Here is a 17,241-nt window from a genome sequence, read left to right as displayed (position 1 = left end):
CATTTCAAGGCTTTCATATCTGTCTATCTGTCTCCTATTTACACTTACTGTGTATGTAGTCCTAGTATATTGCACAGATGTACTCCATAGAGGCATTGTATGTACAATGTAACACCCCACCTACATGAAATGTAAAATAACATAACTTCATTCTACTTTTCCCCCATAGGTATGATGCAGAGAAAAGTGACCTAGAAATAGTAATACAAAAATCCAGAGACAGACTGGTTGCTGAAAGTCCAAGTGAAGTTCAGGATGTGAAGGAACTTCAGAGTAAACTTCACGAATTGCAGGTAAAACAGAAGCTTCAATTTGCCATATTGATCAAATTGCTTCCCATCTTAAAGTGTACCTGTCACTTTAAAAAACTTTTGACATGTTGTAGAGACATGTAAAACCCAAACCCAACATTACTCATCATAGGCAACATATTGGCAGTGTTGCATGATAAGTAACCTAACATATCAGATGATTGGCTAATATTCCACTTCAGACAGGGACAATAGAAAGGTGACACATATTATAATTTTTCATGTACACTGATATAGATGATCATTCACTGCGTGTTTGCAGTCTGCGAAAAAAAAAAAAAAAATGGATGCAGTTGTCTATAATCGGTTTGGATCCGTTTTTCCATTGACTTCCATTATTTTTTAAAAAAAAGGATCTAAACGGATGCTTTTTAAAAAATTTTTTAGCGTACACAAAAACGTTGACCACAATTTTGTGTACATTAAAATTAACTATTTAAAAACGGACATGTTAAACGGACTGCAAAAACGCAGTGTGAACCCAGCCTAATTGATATATCTTATAAATGCCTATTAAATTATTATTGTATTTAGAAAAACCCTGTTCATCTTGAATTCTAGATTTTACTGGATCAAGCAAACAGAAGCTGGATGGAGTTTGAAGCCACATCAAAGAAAGTAGAGAGGCTTCTGCATGGGGCTGAGAAGAAGGACATTTCTGAGAAAAGAAATGCCCTGCAGTCTTCCTTGGGATCGGTTTTGGAGGAAATTACAAGCAGGTTAGTTTAGTATTATACTTGTGACGGTTCATGAGATTTCGATATCTGCAGTCCTACATATTCTCCGGGAAATATAATGCAATGAATGGGGTTGTTTCTGTGTAGAAGAATATAGATTGTGTGCATGGTTCAGTACTGAGTATAATTGTTTTAATGTGTTTGTTCTTTTAGAATACAGTCTCTGAGCATTACAATAAATGTCCTCCTTCCCATTGAGGAAGAAGTGTCTCTTTTATGTGAATCTAATGGCCAGACTCCGATCCAGGAAGTAGAACAGTTCACAATTTCAAGCATTGGCTCCGTTTACCAGGATCTGAAGGTAAATAGGTGTTTGTACCTAGTTAATGGAAAAACCCAGATTAACTTCAACTATTTATTTATTTATTTTTTTAAGTTTTATTTATTTGAAATTTGCATTTAAAAAAAATCACAAAAGTTCAAAAAGTTGTAAAAAGTCTATCATCAGCAACTGAAGGATAGAAAAACACCACTAAACAGTGTATAGTATACAACATAAGAGATGTGTGACATAGTATATGAAAGAAATGCTGAGGAACAAATCAAGGCCTGCAACAGGAGGAAGACCCACTCATATATACACACGCCAGCCAAATTTTATCAAATTTTTGTAGCCATTTTTAGTTCATATAGGGCACTTTGTAGAACAATATTTAGGGATTAGCAGGTTCGCGATGATGGTATGTATGTCTCGACTAGGATTGGACCTGTCTTGTGGATAGGCTATCAATAGTTTTTTCCTTTAGGTTTTAGAAGGGTAAAATTTCTGTGATCTTATCACATAAACCTGACACAATTATTGTTTAGTCTATAATTAATTGTATGACCATAATGACCTAATACATACTCCAAGTAAAACTACACAAATTGCATTAAACACACAAAAGGCTATGCTGTAGAATTGTTATATAGAACAGTTGCCAATCAGCATAAAGATAATATGATATGACTGGACTCACCATTTAATAATTGTTTTCTTCTATAGGAGGTGCAGCATTTAGTCAAAGATCAGATTCAACAATGTCATCATCTGGAATCGGCTCCCGAGGTTGTCGACCCATCAAGCCCCGTGGATGGGCAGGCTGTTCAGTCTGTTGTGCAGCAATACAAAATTCAATTACGAACAACAAAGGAGATCATGAAAGAAAGAGAAGTTCTTCTGAAAGAACTGGAGGTATTTCTGTCTTCTGTTGCTGCAACCAAGCTGGCCATCCAAGCTGAAGCTGGAATGATCAGCAATGACAGATCCTCTCTACTGCAGAAGCAGAGCAACCTGGAAAAACTACAACAAAAAGTACACAGATTGAGAAGAGACGCTGAACAGCTCGACAGACGTCTAGAACCAGCCGAGATCTTCCTGGAGGACCCAGAATCTGGAGAACCAACATCATGCCAGAAAATGATTGATGGATTCCCAGAAAAGATTGAAATTGTATTACAATCTACTTTGCTAGAATTAAGAAACTTGGAAAGTAGATCAGCATCTGGGATCCAAGCATTAAATGGAACGTTAAATAATTCCTCATCAACCGACCATATGGTTCCTTTATTAACTCAAGAACCTGGGATGGAGCAATTCACCGTTTCAAAGATAGACACAATATTGCAAGAGATAAAGGTACTGTATTCCTGTATATTGTGTACGGTTATAGGTACATTTGTAATCTGATACAGCAGTCATATAATAATAGTACATGATATTGCAATAAAGTAAAAAAAATAAATTATATATATATATATATATATATATATATATTTCGGTGGCACATTCCCATAAAATTCAACAAACTTTTTTTTTATATTCACATTCACATTAAAATAGAAGTATACAGTTCCAAAATATAGATCCACAGGTGCCACCTCTGGTTTTGACAGATCTCTTTCTTCTTTGCTTTGTCGTATGCACAATATTCACAAGATAGGGTATAATTAAGAGATTGGGGTCTGACCGTTGCGCCTCCGCGATCTTAAGAACAGTGATTTCAGGGTCCTTGTTCTCGAGGTTATGGGCAGAAGGGCCCAGTGGTCAGACCTCCCACATTATCTTAGATATGCCCTACCCTGTGCATACTCTGGATAAGGAATACCAACCTCAGGTGGGCTCCCGATTAGAGAAAATGGAGAGTGCACTTACCCATAAAATGTCTCTTATTGCAGTCTTTAAATACACGCTAGCACCTTCAGCAAACATGACAGCTGTTTCGTGCAATCAATGCACTTCCTTTGATGTCAGAGCAAGTGCATTGATTGCACAAAACAGCTATTTAAAGACTGCAATAAAGGACGTTTTATGGGTGAGTGCACTCTCCATTTTCTCTAATCCTGAGTCTGCCAAGAATGTTTTTTTTCTGAGACCCTATTCCTTAGACCCCCTGGACCCTCAGAGACATTCCCCTGCAGTGATAGATGTACCTCAGGTGAGAATACCTGGACCTCTTGTTTTGCCTTCTCAAATATACATATATGGTTCCCTACATGTTGCTGGACTAAGACCTCTGTACCATTGTTCAGAGGACCCTGTAAGTCATTGTGTCATGGGCTTTGTATGAATGAAGCATAATGAGACTCAATATCATCTCCTAACATAAAACTAAACAGGAATATTAATCTAAAAAAGTTACACATTTTTTGCTTTTCCCTTTCCAGGATGTGAAGAATACATTTGAAACAGAGATCCAGCAACTGGACAGTCTGGATGCATTATCCACCGAACCAATCTCGCAATATAAGACCGAGCTTCAAGCAACAAATGAAGCAATTATGCAACGAGAGACAACTCTCAAATCCTTAGGAGTATTTCTATCTACTCTAAAAGCAACAAAAATGTCAATTGAGGCTGGATTCCCAATGCCGGGTATGGACAGGACCACCCTGCAGGAGAAGCAGCTGAGCCTTGAGTCTTTAGAAAAGGACATCTATCTTCTGGGCCAAGAAGCTGAGAAGCTCGATGACAGTATGCAAGCTGCTGGGATTGTTCTAGAAGATCCAGAAAATAGAGGGGAAACTTCATGCAAGAAAATGATAAGTGGTTTCTTTGAGATGTTAGAAAGTGCCCAGCAAGCCGTCCAGAGAGAGATTCAGAACCTTCAAGAGACAGTGACCCTTGAACAACTGAACCAACGTGTGAAGGACTTTTGTAAAGATATTGAAGAGATTCAGAATCAAATTGATCAAGTTGGCCTTAAAGACCCAACTATTCATGCTGTACAGCAGAGGTAAGTCGTAACATGTATAATGTAGCTCTATCATATATAGCTTTCATAGAGATACAGGATCAGAATATCTGAGTATGGCTTGGCAAAGGTGATCTGTATTTTGCTTTGTATTTAGTGCCAGTAATGCAATCTCTTTCTGTCAGGACCCTTACTTATTGTGAGAATGAGGGTCTGCTATTAGTCTTTGGGAGCTAAAGACAAACAGTACATTGATTGACAACCATATCTCCCAGTCTTTGCACTCACATGACCACTCAGCCGAATGTAAAAGTATTCTGCATACAAAAAGCAGGGATATACTGCTGCCAGACTTGTCAGGTGACAGTACATGTTAGATGGTTGGCCAGACCTTCTGAAATCAATGGGATTGGCCAATACATGTCTAATGTGGATGGGGACCTTAACAGGAAGAACTTAGCAAACAGTACCAGCGGTCAGGTGTTCATGGCCTATCCTGTAGTAATGCAATCAATGCCTAAGATGGAAATACCACTTTAATGATTACCAATAATAATAATGCCATCTAATAGCTGTCTAAAAATCTAACAAGTCCTGAAGAGGTTTTGTTATTTTTGTGAGCCCTAGGACCTGTTTTAGGACAGGGACTCACTGATCCTTGCACATACCAACTAGATCTTACCATACAAGTAGTCTTTCAAAATGGTGTAAACAGCAGTGATGGCACCGCTTCTTCAGCCAAAGAGTATAGGGACTGTGTAAAGAAAATCTTGTTTCTATCAGAGTATTGAATTTACAGTGGTCAAAGAGGCTTTCTGGTCATAAATTCATATTAGTGTTAGAGCTGCTCCATAAAGAGCCTGGAAACGTCTACAGTCTGGAGGCCACTACCTATCTGGAACAAGGAGTCCCCCAATAATGTACTTACAAACTATGCAGGACACAACATTATTTAATAGTATTACTATTGCAGTGGCCTCTAATGTTATCATAGTTCCCAAGTCAAGTATGTTGGTCTTTTTCTTATAACTGGACAAGCTCTGCATGATTTAGTCTTTAATGTTTATATATTCTGCTCATTTTATCTGTTTTTTTTGTTAGAATGAAGTCTTTAATAACATTGGAGAAAACATTGGAGACATTTGACAAAGAGATCAAATCCATAGCTGATGCCTTTAAAGAAGTTCTTCACACCTCACAAAGGAAAGATTTAACAGGCTATGAGGAGTGTGTGGAATTGTGGGAGGACACAACGCAGTACCTGGCCCACAGGTAAGGGGTTATATGTCCATCCGTCCACCTTTAGTAGCTGCAGACTGAACGTTTCTCTCCCATTCTCACCATACACGTGAAGTCTTTTCGCTCTGAAAACAAAAGTATTGGGCACCTGAAATCCAACATGTCTACCCTACATTATATGTTCAAGTATCAAAAGGGTAACAGCATCTCACAAGGCGGAGGTAGATAAAAGGTAAGTTATTTATTCCAGCATGGCACAGATACAACGTTTCATCCGCAATGGTCTTTTTCAAGTATACTTGAAAAAGACCATTGCGGTTGAAACGTTGTATCTGTGCCATGCTGGAATAAATAACTTACCTTTTATCTACCTCCGCCTTGTGAGATGCTGTTACCCTTTTGATACTTGGACTGTTTTTGACCCTGCCTGGACACCTGGGTTGGTAACTGTTGCATCTTTAATTTACAAAGTTTTTTCATTATTTTTAGACTGGATAGTCTTTAAGGAGGAGTGCTATAGTACTTTTTGCTTTCTACATTATATGTTGGCGGTGTCAGGAGGACCCATACAGTTAGCTGGTCCCGCCAAAATTGCCTGCTTCAGGCAGCATTTATTTAATGTGCATAGGGGCCTTTAAAGATGTCCATAGCTGCATCTTATTGAGACTTGATCTTTTAGAGACATACATTATTAGACTATATTCACATATGCAAAAGAGGGCTCTGTGGAGCCTCAGTTACAAGTCTCAAAACACAGGAATAGCCAGATATCCCTCCAGGGGAGGAAAGCCTATTGCCAAGGGGGTGACTCCCAGTGGGGAGATCACCAAACCACCCTGATACGTAGCCCCTTAAGTCCCACTGGTCTTCCTGAGCTCAGCGATTGCTGTGTTTTCTTAGACTATGTTCACACAACGTATAGTGTCATTAAACAATGGCCGTTGCTGCAGGTTTGCAACAACAGCTGTTGTTTAATAACAGCGGCCAGTTTCTTTATTTACTGTGGAATCCAGGTTGGAGTGTATACACTCTGTGATACTGTTTGTCAATTTTGTGAGGACGCTATTCATTGAATAGTGGCCGCACAAAATTGACTGCTCAGGCAATGTTAAGTGCAGCTCCAGCCGCACCTTACATTGTGTGCTATAGTTAATTAGAACAGCCGAATGTGCCCGTATTCCAATTTTAAGAAAGTGATGTTTATCTGGCCAATACTGCAGTACCGGCCGATGGCGAACTTCACAGACAGCGGCTGTTCTGTGACACGGCCGTGTCACAGAACGGCAGCTGTTATATAGCTTTTGAACGGGGCCTTAGGGTAAAAGTATTCGTACAGTATGTTTTATAGGATAGCTTTGTACTTTAGTTTTATGTCATATATTCAAAAGAAATGTTTTTCTTTTCCAGCAAAGAGCAATGTGAAGTGATAATCGAACTCCTTCGCAAGTTCCACCATTACAGGACAACACTGACAACTCTGGTTCAGAAAGCAGAGACCACCATTTCCCATCAGTCATCCTACATTGGAAAAGACAAACTCCATAAACTAATGATGAAGGTAGTTTTATTACCAGTCTTATTACAAGTATTTATATATAATTTTGCTTTTAACTAATCAGTGATGTGGTCGCTTATTAGACACTAGTAGGGGTGCCAGGACCATAAGGACACTCTGGGTTCACCAGAACTGACAGCACACTTACAAAGCAGCATTTTGTTACAGGACATAGAGCAGGGGTCCTCAACCGTTCGGACCGCGGAGGCCAGCTGTCCGGACCCCTGGTCAGACTTCCTAACCGTCCCGAATCCGTTCCGTTCCGGGAAAGTTAGGAGGTCCCGCTCCCCACCGCACTGCCTCCTGCCCCCTAGGTGTACTGTCCTTTGGTTGCAGTACGCCTGTGGGGCTGGGGGCAGTGTTGGTCCGGCCCTCGGCTGATACGCGCTCTGTAGGGATGTCCCGGGGATTCCCCAGCAGAGCGCGCACCACTGGCCTCAGTGTATGCCGTCGGCCTGCTCTACCGGAAGTGCAGGCCGGCGGCGTACACTGAGGTCAGTGGTGCGCGCTCTGCTGGGGAATCCCCGGGACATCCCTACAGAGCGCGTATCAGCCGGGGGCCGGACCGACTGGAGAAGAGAAGACAGGCGCAGCGGGGGAGCGAGGTGCTAGGTGAGTTGGGGTTTGTTTTTTGTTTTTTTTTTTGTCTGGGGGCCATCTATAAGGGTAGAGCGCACAGGGGGGCTATATTCTACAGGGGGAGAGCACAGGGGGCTGTATACTACTGGGGGGAGATCACAGGGGGCTATATACTACTGTGGGAGAGCACAGGGGGGCTATATACTACTGGGGGGGGAGAGCACAGGGGGCCTATATACTACTGGGGGGACCTCACAGGGGGCTATATACTAAAGGGGGAGAGCACAGGGGGCTGTATACTACTGGGGGGAGATCACAGGGGGCTATATACTACTGTGGGAGAGCACAGGGGGGCTATATACTACTGGGGGGAGAGCACAGGGGGCCTATATACTACTGGGGGACCTCACAGGGGGCTATATACTACTGGAGGGAGATCACAGGGGGCTATATACTACTGGGGGGAGATCACAGGGGGCTATATACTACTGGGGGGAGATCACAGGGGGGAGAGCACAGGGGGCCTATATATACTACTGGGGGACCTCACAGGGGGCTATATACTACAGGGGGAGAGCACAGGGGTGCTATATACTACTGGGGGGGAGCTCACAGGGGGCTATATACTACAGGGGGAGAGTGCACAGGGGGGGCTATATACTACTGGGGGAGCAACAGTGGGCTATACACTACTGGGGGAGAGCGCACGGGGGGCTATATACTACAGGGGGAGAGCACAGGGGGGCTATATACTACTGGGGGGAGCTCACAGGGGGGCTATATACTACTCGGGGGAGCTCACATGGGGCTATATACTACAGGGGGAGAGCACAGGGGGCTATATACTACTAAGTGGAGCTCACAGGGGGCTATAGGGCTATATACTACAGGGGAAGAGCACAGGGGGGCTATATACTACTGGGGGGAGCTCACAGGGGGCTATATACTACAGGGGAAACTCACAGGGGGCTATATACTACAGGGGGAGAGCGCACAGGGGGCTATATACTACTGGGGGAGAGCGCACAGGGGGGCTATACACTACTAGGGGAGCAACAGGGGGGCTATATACTACCAGGGCAGTCACACCCTTTGTACCTTATATCAAAGGGCTGGTGGGAAAGAGAAAATGCCAGTTTTCCCGCTAATAAGCAGCAATTCTGTATGTAAATAGTTGAACGTTTGTGAAACGATCTTCAGCTCGGACCTTCACCTGACTATAGACCCCGGTAAGTGGACCTTCACTAAAAGTTGTTGAGTACCCCTGACATAGAGGGTGTCCCAAGCAGGGGTACCCATCTGTGATACCACTATGTCCCAAGGTTTCCCCTTTAAGTATGGTGGACACTTCAAAGCAACAATAATGTGGCTATAGCAAAGGGTGCCGGTGACCATCATAAAGTTCTTAAGAAAGTTGTATCAGTATACTTCTGGTAGGGTTAAGTACTTGTAATCTATAATGATTTTGCTCTTCTAGGTAATACAGTAGAGTAACAAAACAATAATAAGCTTTGTGATTTATTGATTAAAATTAATAATAATTCTGGCTGTAGTGTGGGTTGTTCAACTAAATGTTGTCAGCCAACAAGAACCCCCGCCCCACCTGTATGCATACTTGGCTTAGTGTAGCAGGCATGTCTATTATATAAATGTATGGAGTCTTGTTGATGATTGGGCCACACATTGTCCCAGTATTAATAAATCTCACGATATGTATCTAATAATTCTGTCATATGAACTCCATTTACAAACCTATTAAGCCTATCCAAAATTTGACACTAGGTGTCTCTGTCTACTTAAAGAAGAATCACGAATGGCCGCAGCTGCTCATTTTAAGTTTGGACCATTTTAAAAAAATTTCCTATAGTCATTTTCTTGTTTCCTTGTTTTTTCTTCCCCATCAAACCAGCGCAAATTGTTTATTTCCTACATTCTATTGCAGGTTCAGGAATTGAAACAGGAGATTGAGGATCAGTCTGGGAATGCTGAAGAGATCAGCACCATATGCAAAAAGTTGCAGTCTCAGATCAGTAAGATAAAAAAGTTTGAAGATGCACCATTCCAAGTGGAAGCCAACATGCTCATCGACAAGTGGTTAGATGTAGGTATTTTCCTGGCAATTTAAAAAAAATACAAAAAACATTTCTTAAAACTAGTACGATTGCACACCCAGAACTATCCACTTACTGACACACTTGTTGTTTTCCCTTGAACTATAAATATGTTGAGAATATACAGAAGTCTATCTAGCTTTTTATACAATTTTTTGACATGTCGTAGTTGTGATTGGTGGAGGTCTGGGTGCTGAAACTCCTGGCAATCGAAGAACAAAGGTACAGAAGCTCAAGCACTTTGTCTCTTCATTTCTGCTCCGTTTTTCTGAGTACAGATGCCCTGATTTTCTCATAGAGCTACATACTGTCATGGTGTCTATAATCATATGAATTTGGTTTTCTGACAAAAGGGACTTGAAAACTAAGGCTATGTTCACACTACGTGAACGACCAGCCGTTCCGGACGGATGATCTTTCTTGCCGCAGTGTTCTGATGCGGGCGCATCAGCGCGCGCGCGCATCAGAACCTTCCACAGCACACAATGGAGCCGCTTGCTTCATTGTGTGAACTCACATGAGTTTCTGCAGCCGCAATTCACTGAATTGCGGCTGCAGAAAACTGACATGTCAGTTATTTGCGGGTCCGCATGGGATCCCGGCCGGAGTGTATACGATGTGTATACGCTCCAGCCAGGATCCAATAGAAATGTAGGCAGTGTTCTCAGGCGTACAAAGTACGGCCGTTGTTGCTGATGGCAACAACGGCCGTGTTTTTACGTAGTCTGAACATAGCCTAAGAGACATAGTGCTCGGCTAAGTTCCTCATTCTAGCAGCATCCTGACCCCCCACTGATCACAACTTGAAAGTTTAGGTACATTTTAACAATGTAAAATAATCTAGTATGGCATTAGGTTACCCATTATTCACTTGAGAACGTGCAGCGCCACACATGTCATGTTTTCTTGAACTACCATTCAAATATGAGACAATGCTCCTTTTATACAGCTACTTCCCATTCTTGTAGATCATCCGGCCTTGCATGTTCTGAGTAGTATTTGTTAGACAGCAACATGACTCATGAACTCATCAAGATGAATACATCCTGTAATATTAGTCTTACTGGGTATACAAGTATTGGCCAATAGTGGGACCAGCCAACCATCGAATGTGTATGGATAATCGGATTTCAGCTACTTTATTCTTTTGTTTTTGGAGTGATGAGCTGCTGCCAGAAGAGTCTGGCAGTGGCTTTTTTTCCCCTCTCCTAAGGATACACATTCATACTTGGCTGAGCAACGGTCATGCATGGACATCAACGTAGCCTCTTGTTGATGATAGATAAATGACTACTGGCAATAGCATTGAGGCATCCATTGAATTCATTTTGGCTGCAAAATTTTGTTTCCTTCTTTCTTAATACTCAATAAGTGCTTGTGCACATCCTTGCACTAAGAGTACCTGAGCCACATGGACTGTGTATAGCCATAGAGACTCCTAGGTGTTCTTTACGAGAAGAAATGCCTCCATATTATGCATATGGCATTCAGTGGAGAATGTCATAATTTCTGTTGGATCTGATTGGATATATTTGTAGACTTGTAGACTCTGGCTTTTTAATTTCTTTGGTTGTATTAGGCCGGGTTCACACTATGTATGACAGCGGCCGTTTTGTGACACAGCCATGTCACAGAATGGCCGCTGTCAGTGAAGTTCATTGCAGCCGGCACTGCAGTACCTGCCGGACAAACTTTATTTCTTTTGAATTGGAATGTGGGCGCAAAAGGGTGCCCCCGCATTCCAATTCACCATAGCCGACAATGTAAAGTGCAGCCAGAGCCGCAGTTTACATTGTCTGCTTTGTCAGTCTTGTGTGGCTGCACAAAACTGACATACCTGTTTTCTCTGGGGCCACAAGGAATCCTGGCCGGAGTGTATACAGAGTGTATACACACTCCAGCTGGGATTCCATTGAAATCAATGCAATGTATTTTTTTATTTAATAACTGCAATCTGCAACAACGACCGTTATTAGATGAAAAGATACGATAGCCTTAGAGTGTATCTTCTAAAAGCTAAGTTCAGAAGTTGCATCTTTGTGGTTGTCTACCTTCCCTCTTCTAAATTCTAAGAGAAAAATCAAAGAACCTCTCCTTCTCTTTGTGTGGTCAGAACCCCCATTATCTGTGTTCTGTGATCTGTTCCACAAAGATATAGTCAGTAGGGAATAGATGACCTCTTACCTAAAATATACATTATAGACCATAGCTCTCTTCCTTGTGCAGTTCTTTTGTGGGTCATCCAGAACCTGGATGTAGACAGCTGCGCACCCCTCCTCTTTTTCTGAAAATTACAGGTGTGCTGGAGATTTCAAGTGGTGGTGTAATGGTGTCTCTATTCAACATTGTGGAATTTCCTTACAGGTATGTGAAAAACTGGACAGCCATCATGAAAACATAAAAAGTGCAGTCAGCTTGTGGAACAGAGTCCTTCATCTCTCGCAAGAGGTGGAGCCTTGGACAGAAGGAAAAATCAAGTTGTTGGAAAGTGTAAGCCACACAAGTGACGAGCTGCGATTGCTGCAAGTAAGTGTGTAAGAGCGGCCTAATGGTTAGAGTAATGGTTCATAATAACTCATCATTGTTTGTTTTTTACTTTGTATATTGTAAGTAAAAAGTCCTGGTGTAAAAAGTAGGATACCTTGTGTCCAGTATCTCCCTAGGATGTATTGGGTCATAGCTCTGGATGTATGGACGACCTGGTATAGTTGCCCTTGGCTCATTTACTAATAGATTTACCTTATTAATAAGGCAGACCCATATCATGTTAAAAACCATATCAAATGATGGGTCACATATTGCTGACCTATCTAAAGGATAAGTGGTCAGTATATTTATAACATTCTCTGTTGTTAAAAAAAAAAATAAACTAACGTGATAATTATTTGCTTTGCTTTAGACCGAGCTTCAGCATCAAGAGGAACTTATAGAGGAACTCAGCAAGAAATCTGCAGAAATACAAAAACTTTTACAAACTGATGAACTTCCTTTTGAATTACAGGTAAAAAAAAATATATATATATATATATAATATATATATATATATATATATATATATAAAATTCACATCTGTCTGTCATTTTGAGGCCAAATAATGTCCGTTATTTTGGAATCACGGACGTTATTTGACCTTAAAATGACAGACGTCCAAACAGACAGCCACGGAACAGCCAAAAAAAGACGTTGTTTGAACCTAGCCAAAGGATGTCACTAGCATATGCCATTACTTCATTGTGGGGGATTGTAGGGATTCAACCTCTGTAATCCCCACTGCTCCTGAGAATGCAGGGCCTGCAGTGCTGGTGTATCTCTGTATCCTCTTCCATGTTTTCTCCTGCTATGCAGTACCTTGGCTACCAGCTGTACAATTCACATGGAGTGCTGAGCAGTTCCAGTCATCTAATTGGGGATCTTTCAGATGAATGGGAAAGATGAAGACATTTTTGGAAGAAATCTGTTGCTTGTGAATTCACCCAAAACCTTAGATGTCCTAATAAGGAGAAGCTATTAGATACACGACTGTATGTGCAACACTGACACCTACAGTATAGTGGTGTTACTACAAGCAATAGGCCAAGTTTAATTATAGTCATATAGTTATGTTTAACTGCACATTCTTGAATAAAGCCATTCACAATTTTTTTTACACAATTCTAAAAAATGACAACAATGATGTTGATCAACATCTAAGTATATATTTATATGAACACTTTAAGCCAGTGTATCTCACCTGGTGGCTCTTTAGCTCTTGCAAATCTAAAATTGCTAAAACTGCTATCATGGCACAGGATTATAGGAGTTATAGTTTTGCAACAGCTGGAGAGGCACAGGTTAGGAAACAGTGTATAAACAAATTATATATATATTTATTTATATATATATATATATATATATATTTATATATATATATATATATATATATATATATATATATATATAAATAGTTATCTCTGGTCCAGGCCCTAGCACAGTATATCAATTTTGCCTGGAATGCATCTTTATTGTAGCAATAGTAATAATGATGTTTAACATACTGTATATGTACACGGTAATTGAACCAACCTTTTTATACTGTATTGTTCAGGTAATAAAGACCTCTCTGGTGAATAAAATCGCTGTAATATCTACAATTGTGTCAGAGAAGTCGGAAAATGAGGATAAGTCACTGGTGGCTGCAGCTTCTGACTCACCGGATAGCTGTTCGGATGCTAAACAGTTTCCACAGATTACAGGAAATGAGGTAGATCCTGGATCAGTGACTATAGACATGAACTAATATTCTAGATCTCTTTTCATAGAGCAAATTCGATTCCAGCCGACACTGAAATCACAGCTTCACCGTATCCTGTTGAGGAATCTGTTTTCTTAAAGTGTCACTGTCGTGAAATTTTTTTTTTTTTTTTTTGCAGAAATCAATAGTACAGGCGATTTTAAGAAACTTTGCAATTAGGTTTATTAGCCAAAAAATGCATTTTGAAAAAGCAGTTTGAAGCTCTCCCCCCTGTCTTCATTGTTCTCCTATGGAGAGAGCTAAATAAAAGACCAAAACAGGACAACAAAGAGTTAATCTACAAATACCTCACCCTTTATCTCCTCTGACAGTCACCACTAACTTCTCTGAGCTCTGATTACAGCTGTCACCCAGCTCTGTGCCTGTAATCCTCTGTTATCTGCTTTCTGCTGTTGGCTAACTCCCTCCTCCCCCCTCCCTAGAACAGACTGGGTACGTCTGATGCAACAAGTCACAATTTCCCAATTTCCAGATTTTTTTTTGCAGTGGATGGAAAAGAGGAGGGAGGGGGACCTGGGATAAGGCTTTTTAAATGCAGATAATGGCATATTTGGCTAATAAACCCAATTACAAAGTTTCTTAAAATCGCCTGGGCTATTGATTTCTGCAAAAAAAACAAAAAAAAAAACGACAGTGACTCTTTAACATGCTTTGAGTATCCTTCTCTACATTTTGTTGTGAAAGAAAGAGAAGGCTATGATCAAACCACTGTGATGGCTTCCATTGCAACAGAATCCATAATGGCAGTGCTGGCCTCAATGAACATGTGTGGCTGATGGATCTGCTGGGTTCTGTCTTGACTTTTATTGTTTTAATGGTCTGGACATTTTCTTTCTAAAAAAAACCCATTATGGTGCGTTTACACAGACAGATTTATCTGAACCCAAAGCCAGGAGCAGACTATAAACAGAGAACAGGTCATAAAGGAAAGTCTGAGATTTCTCCTCTTTTCAAATCCATTCCTGGCTTTGGCTTAAAAAATCTGTCAGATATTCTGAGTGTGTAAACGCACCATAACACCTAACAGAACAGAGTCAGACAGTGTACACCGAGAAATTAATTATAATACACACCATGCCCCCATAAAATGTATTAGATACAGCTGCCCCATCAAATTCTTTATGATACACACTATACAGTGTGTCCTGAGAATTATCATTACATACACTTGCCTTTTAAAATTCATTACATGACATACTGGACACCCTGAAATTCATTATAATACATTCTGTACACACTTTTTGCGCATGGATAGAATGGTGCCGGCACAGGAAAGCCAGTGCCGCGGTTCTTTTCTTGAACCGTTGCCAAGTTCGCGCGCAGTGCGCCATGACGCCTGTCTATTATTGAGTACCGGACAAAACTGACAAACTATGTAAAGTGCTGCGGAAACAGTTGGTGCTATACAAACAAAAGCATTAAGCATTATACCTGCTCTCCATGCCGTATCTCTAAGGGGACGCTTTCCCATTCTTCATGCTGTACTGTTAGTAGACAGCAAAGTGGACAATCATAGCTTTTCATTTGCTTTCCGGGAAATACTGCTGCTTGTTTTGTCCACATAAAATAGAAATAATACTTGTCACATGGTACTATTCAGTACTTTTAAGCCTGACTTTTTCATCTCTTTCTATTCTTACCAGCCTGTAAATGGAGATCTTCACGTTCAGATGAAAGTGGAGACTTGTGGTATGGAGGTAGAGCCTGAGGCCCTGCCAAATGACAGACCGCAAAGTCCCACCACAACTTTGGTGGTGGATCCCAAGAGGTAACACACTCAGACTGTTGTCTGTTGTAAAGATACCTATATCTTGCATATACTAATACAGTCATTGTTATATCCCATATTGTAGAGCTGACATTCAGGAAAAGTCACAGGAGGAACCACAGGGAGATGAAAAGAGTGAAGCACTGAGGCAGAGACTGGCCGAGCTGCAAAAGAGACGAGCAAAGCTTAGCCCCGACCTTCAGCCTCGAGTACTGGACAGTGAGAGGCAGCTGGCCGCATTCAGGGAGCTTCTCCACGAAAGTCAGGAGATGATGGGTATATTGGAGGACTCAGAGCAGTTGTCTCATGTCTCTCCCGGTCAAGGACTTTATGGTCAATGGCTGGAAATCAAGTTGGTCCTGGAAACATTTGTGTTGGAATTACAGGTGAGATTAGTCTATACTGGTTTTAAGGTTAGTCGAATTTGGTCTTTAAAGAGGTTTTCCAGGACTACAATATATTATTGGTTGGGGTCTAACTTACAGCATTTAGTGGCTTCGCTATTCCAACATATTCCACATCCACTATATATGCATTTACTCGAGTGTGCATTGTACATACTGTTTTGATCATGTCTTGTGCAGCAGCTTGGGCCTATTTAAAGCGTCTCTGTACCCACAATCTGACCCCCCCCCCCCCCCCAAACCACTTCGGATAGCTGCTTTTAACCAAGATCTGTCCTGGGGTTGGTTTGGCAGGTGATGCAGTTATTGTCCTAAAAAACAACTTTTAAACTCGCAGCCCGTGCCCAACGGCTGGGGCTTAGATTGTGTATGCATTAGGCTGGCACTGCCTCTCTGTCCCTCCTTCCCGCCCTCCTCATCATTAGGAATGCTCCAGGCAGATTGTCTCCTATTCCCCACCTGTGTCAGCCCGGCACATGGACTGGATCGTTAAGAAACCTGTGCAATGTTCAGCATGGAAAAAATGTTTCAGTGGCATTCCTAATGATAGAGAGGGTGGGGAGGAGGGATGGAGGGTGGTGCAAAGTTAGGGCATAGATACTCCTGTTTGGCACGGGCTGCAAGTTTAAAAGTGGTTTTTTAGGACAATAACTGCATCACCTGCCAAACGGACCCCAGGACAGATCTTGGATTAAAAGCAGCTATCCGAAGGTTTGTGGGGTCAGATTCTGCGTACAGAGTCGCTTTAAGTAAATCAGCTGTAATACCAGGCACAGCCATCGGCAACAACGGCCGTACTTTATGCAGTGTGGAACATTGCCTGCATTTCTATGGGATCCCGGCCAGAACGTATACACTGAATACACATCAATTCAGTGAATTGCGGCCATAGGAAACCCTGTCAGTTCACACAATGAAGCGAGTGACTCCGGTCGCTTGCTTCATTGTGTGCTGTGGGAGGTTCTGATGCGGGCGCATGCTGATGCGCCTGCATCGGAACCCTGCGGCCGGAAAAATCATCCGACCGGTACTTAAGTGCCGGAAGTCACGGAATGGACGGTCTCATACTTAGT

At 41.7% G+C, this 17,241-nt stretch overlaps 1 protein-coding gene across 4 annotated transcripts in view; it reads left to right on the top strand.

The window, feature by feature from the left end:
- The window catches only part of SYNE2 (spectrin repeat containing nuclear envelope protein 2), a 225,701-nt gene that overhangs the window by 75,541 nt on the left and 132,919 nt on the right, over positions 1-17,241 (top strand). For all 4 annotated transcript variants that reach the window (XM_069949162.1, XM_069949164.1, XM_069949163.1 and 1 more), the window contains exons 27-39: positions 170-293; positions 873-1,030; positions 1,202-1,349; positions 2,034-2,666; positions 3,695-4,263; positions 5,323-5,493; positions 6,868-7,018; positions 9,537-9,695; positions 12,070-12,231; positions 12,605-12,706; positions 13,790-13,945; positions 15,640-15,764; positions 15,850-16,150. In XM_069949162.1, coding sequence (XP_069805263.1) covers positions 170-293; positions 873-1,030; positions 1,202-1,349; positions 2,034-2,666; positions 3,695-4,263; positions 5,323-5,493; positions 6,868-7,018; positions 9,537-9,695; positions 12,070-12,231; positions 12,605-12,706; positions 13,790-13,945; positions 15,640-15,764; positions 15,850-16,150 — 2,959 coding nt within the window. The remainder of the gene's footprint in view (positions 1-169; positions 294-872; positions 1,031-1,201; positions 1,350-2,033; positions 2,667-3,694; positions 4,264-5,322; positions 5,494-6,867; positions 7,019-9,536; positions 9,696-12,069; positions 12,232-12,604; positions 12,707-13,789; positions 13,946-15,639; positions 15,765-15,849; positions 16,151-17,241) is intronic.

Source organism: Dendropsophus ebraccatus, chromosome 13 (assembly GCF_027789765.1).
Source record: "Dendropsophus ebraccatus isolate aDenEbr1 chromosome 13, aDenEbr1.pat, whole genome shotgun sequence".
NCBI lineage: Eukaryota > Metazoa > Chordata > Amphibia > Anura > Hylidae > Dendropsophus > Dendropsophus ebraccatus.
This window is presented reverse-complemented; position numbering and strand designations above follow the sequence as displayed.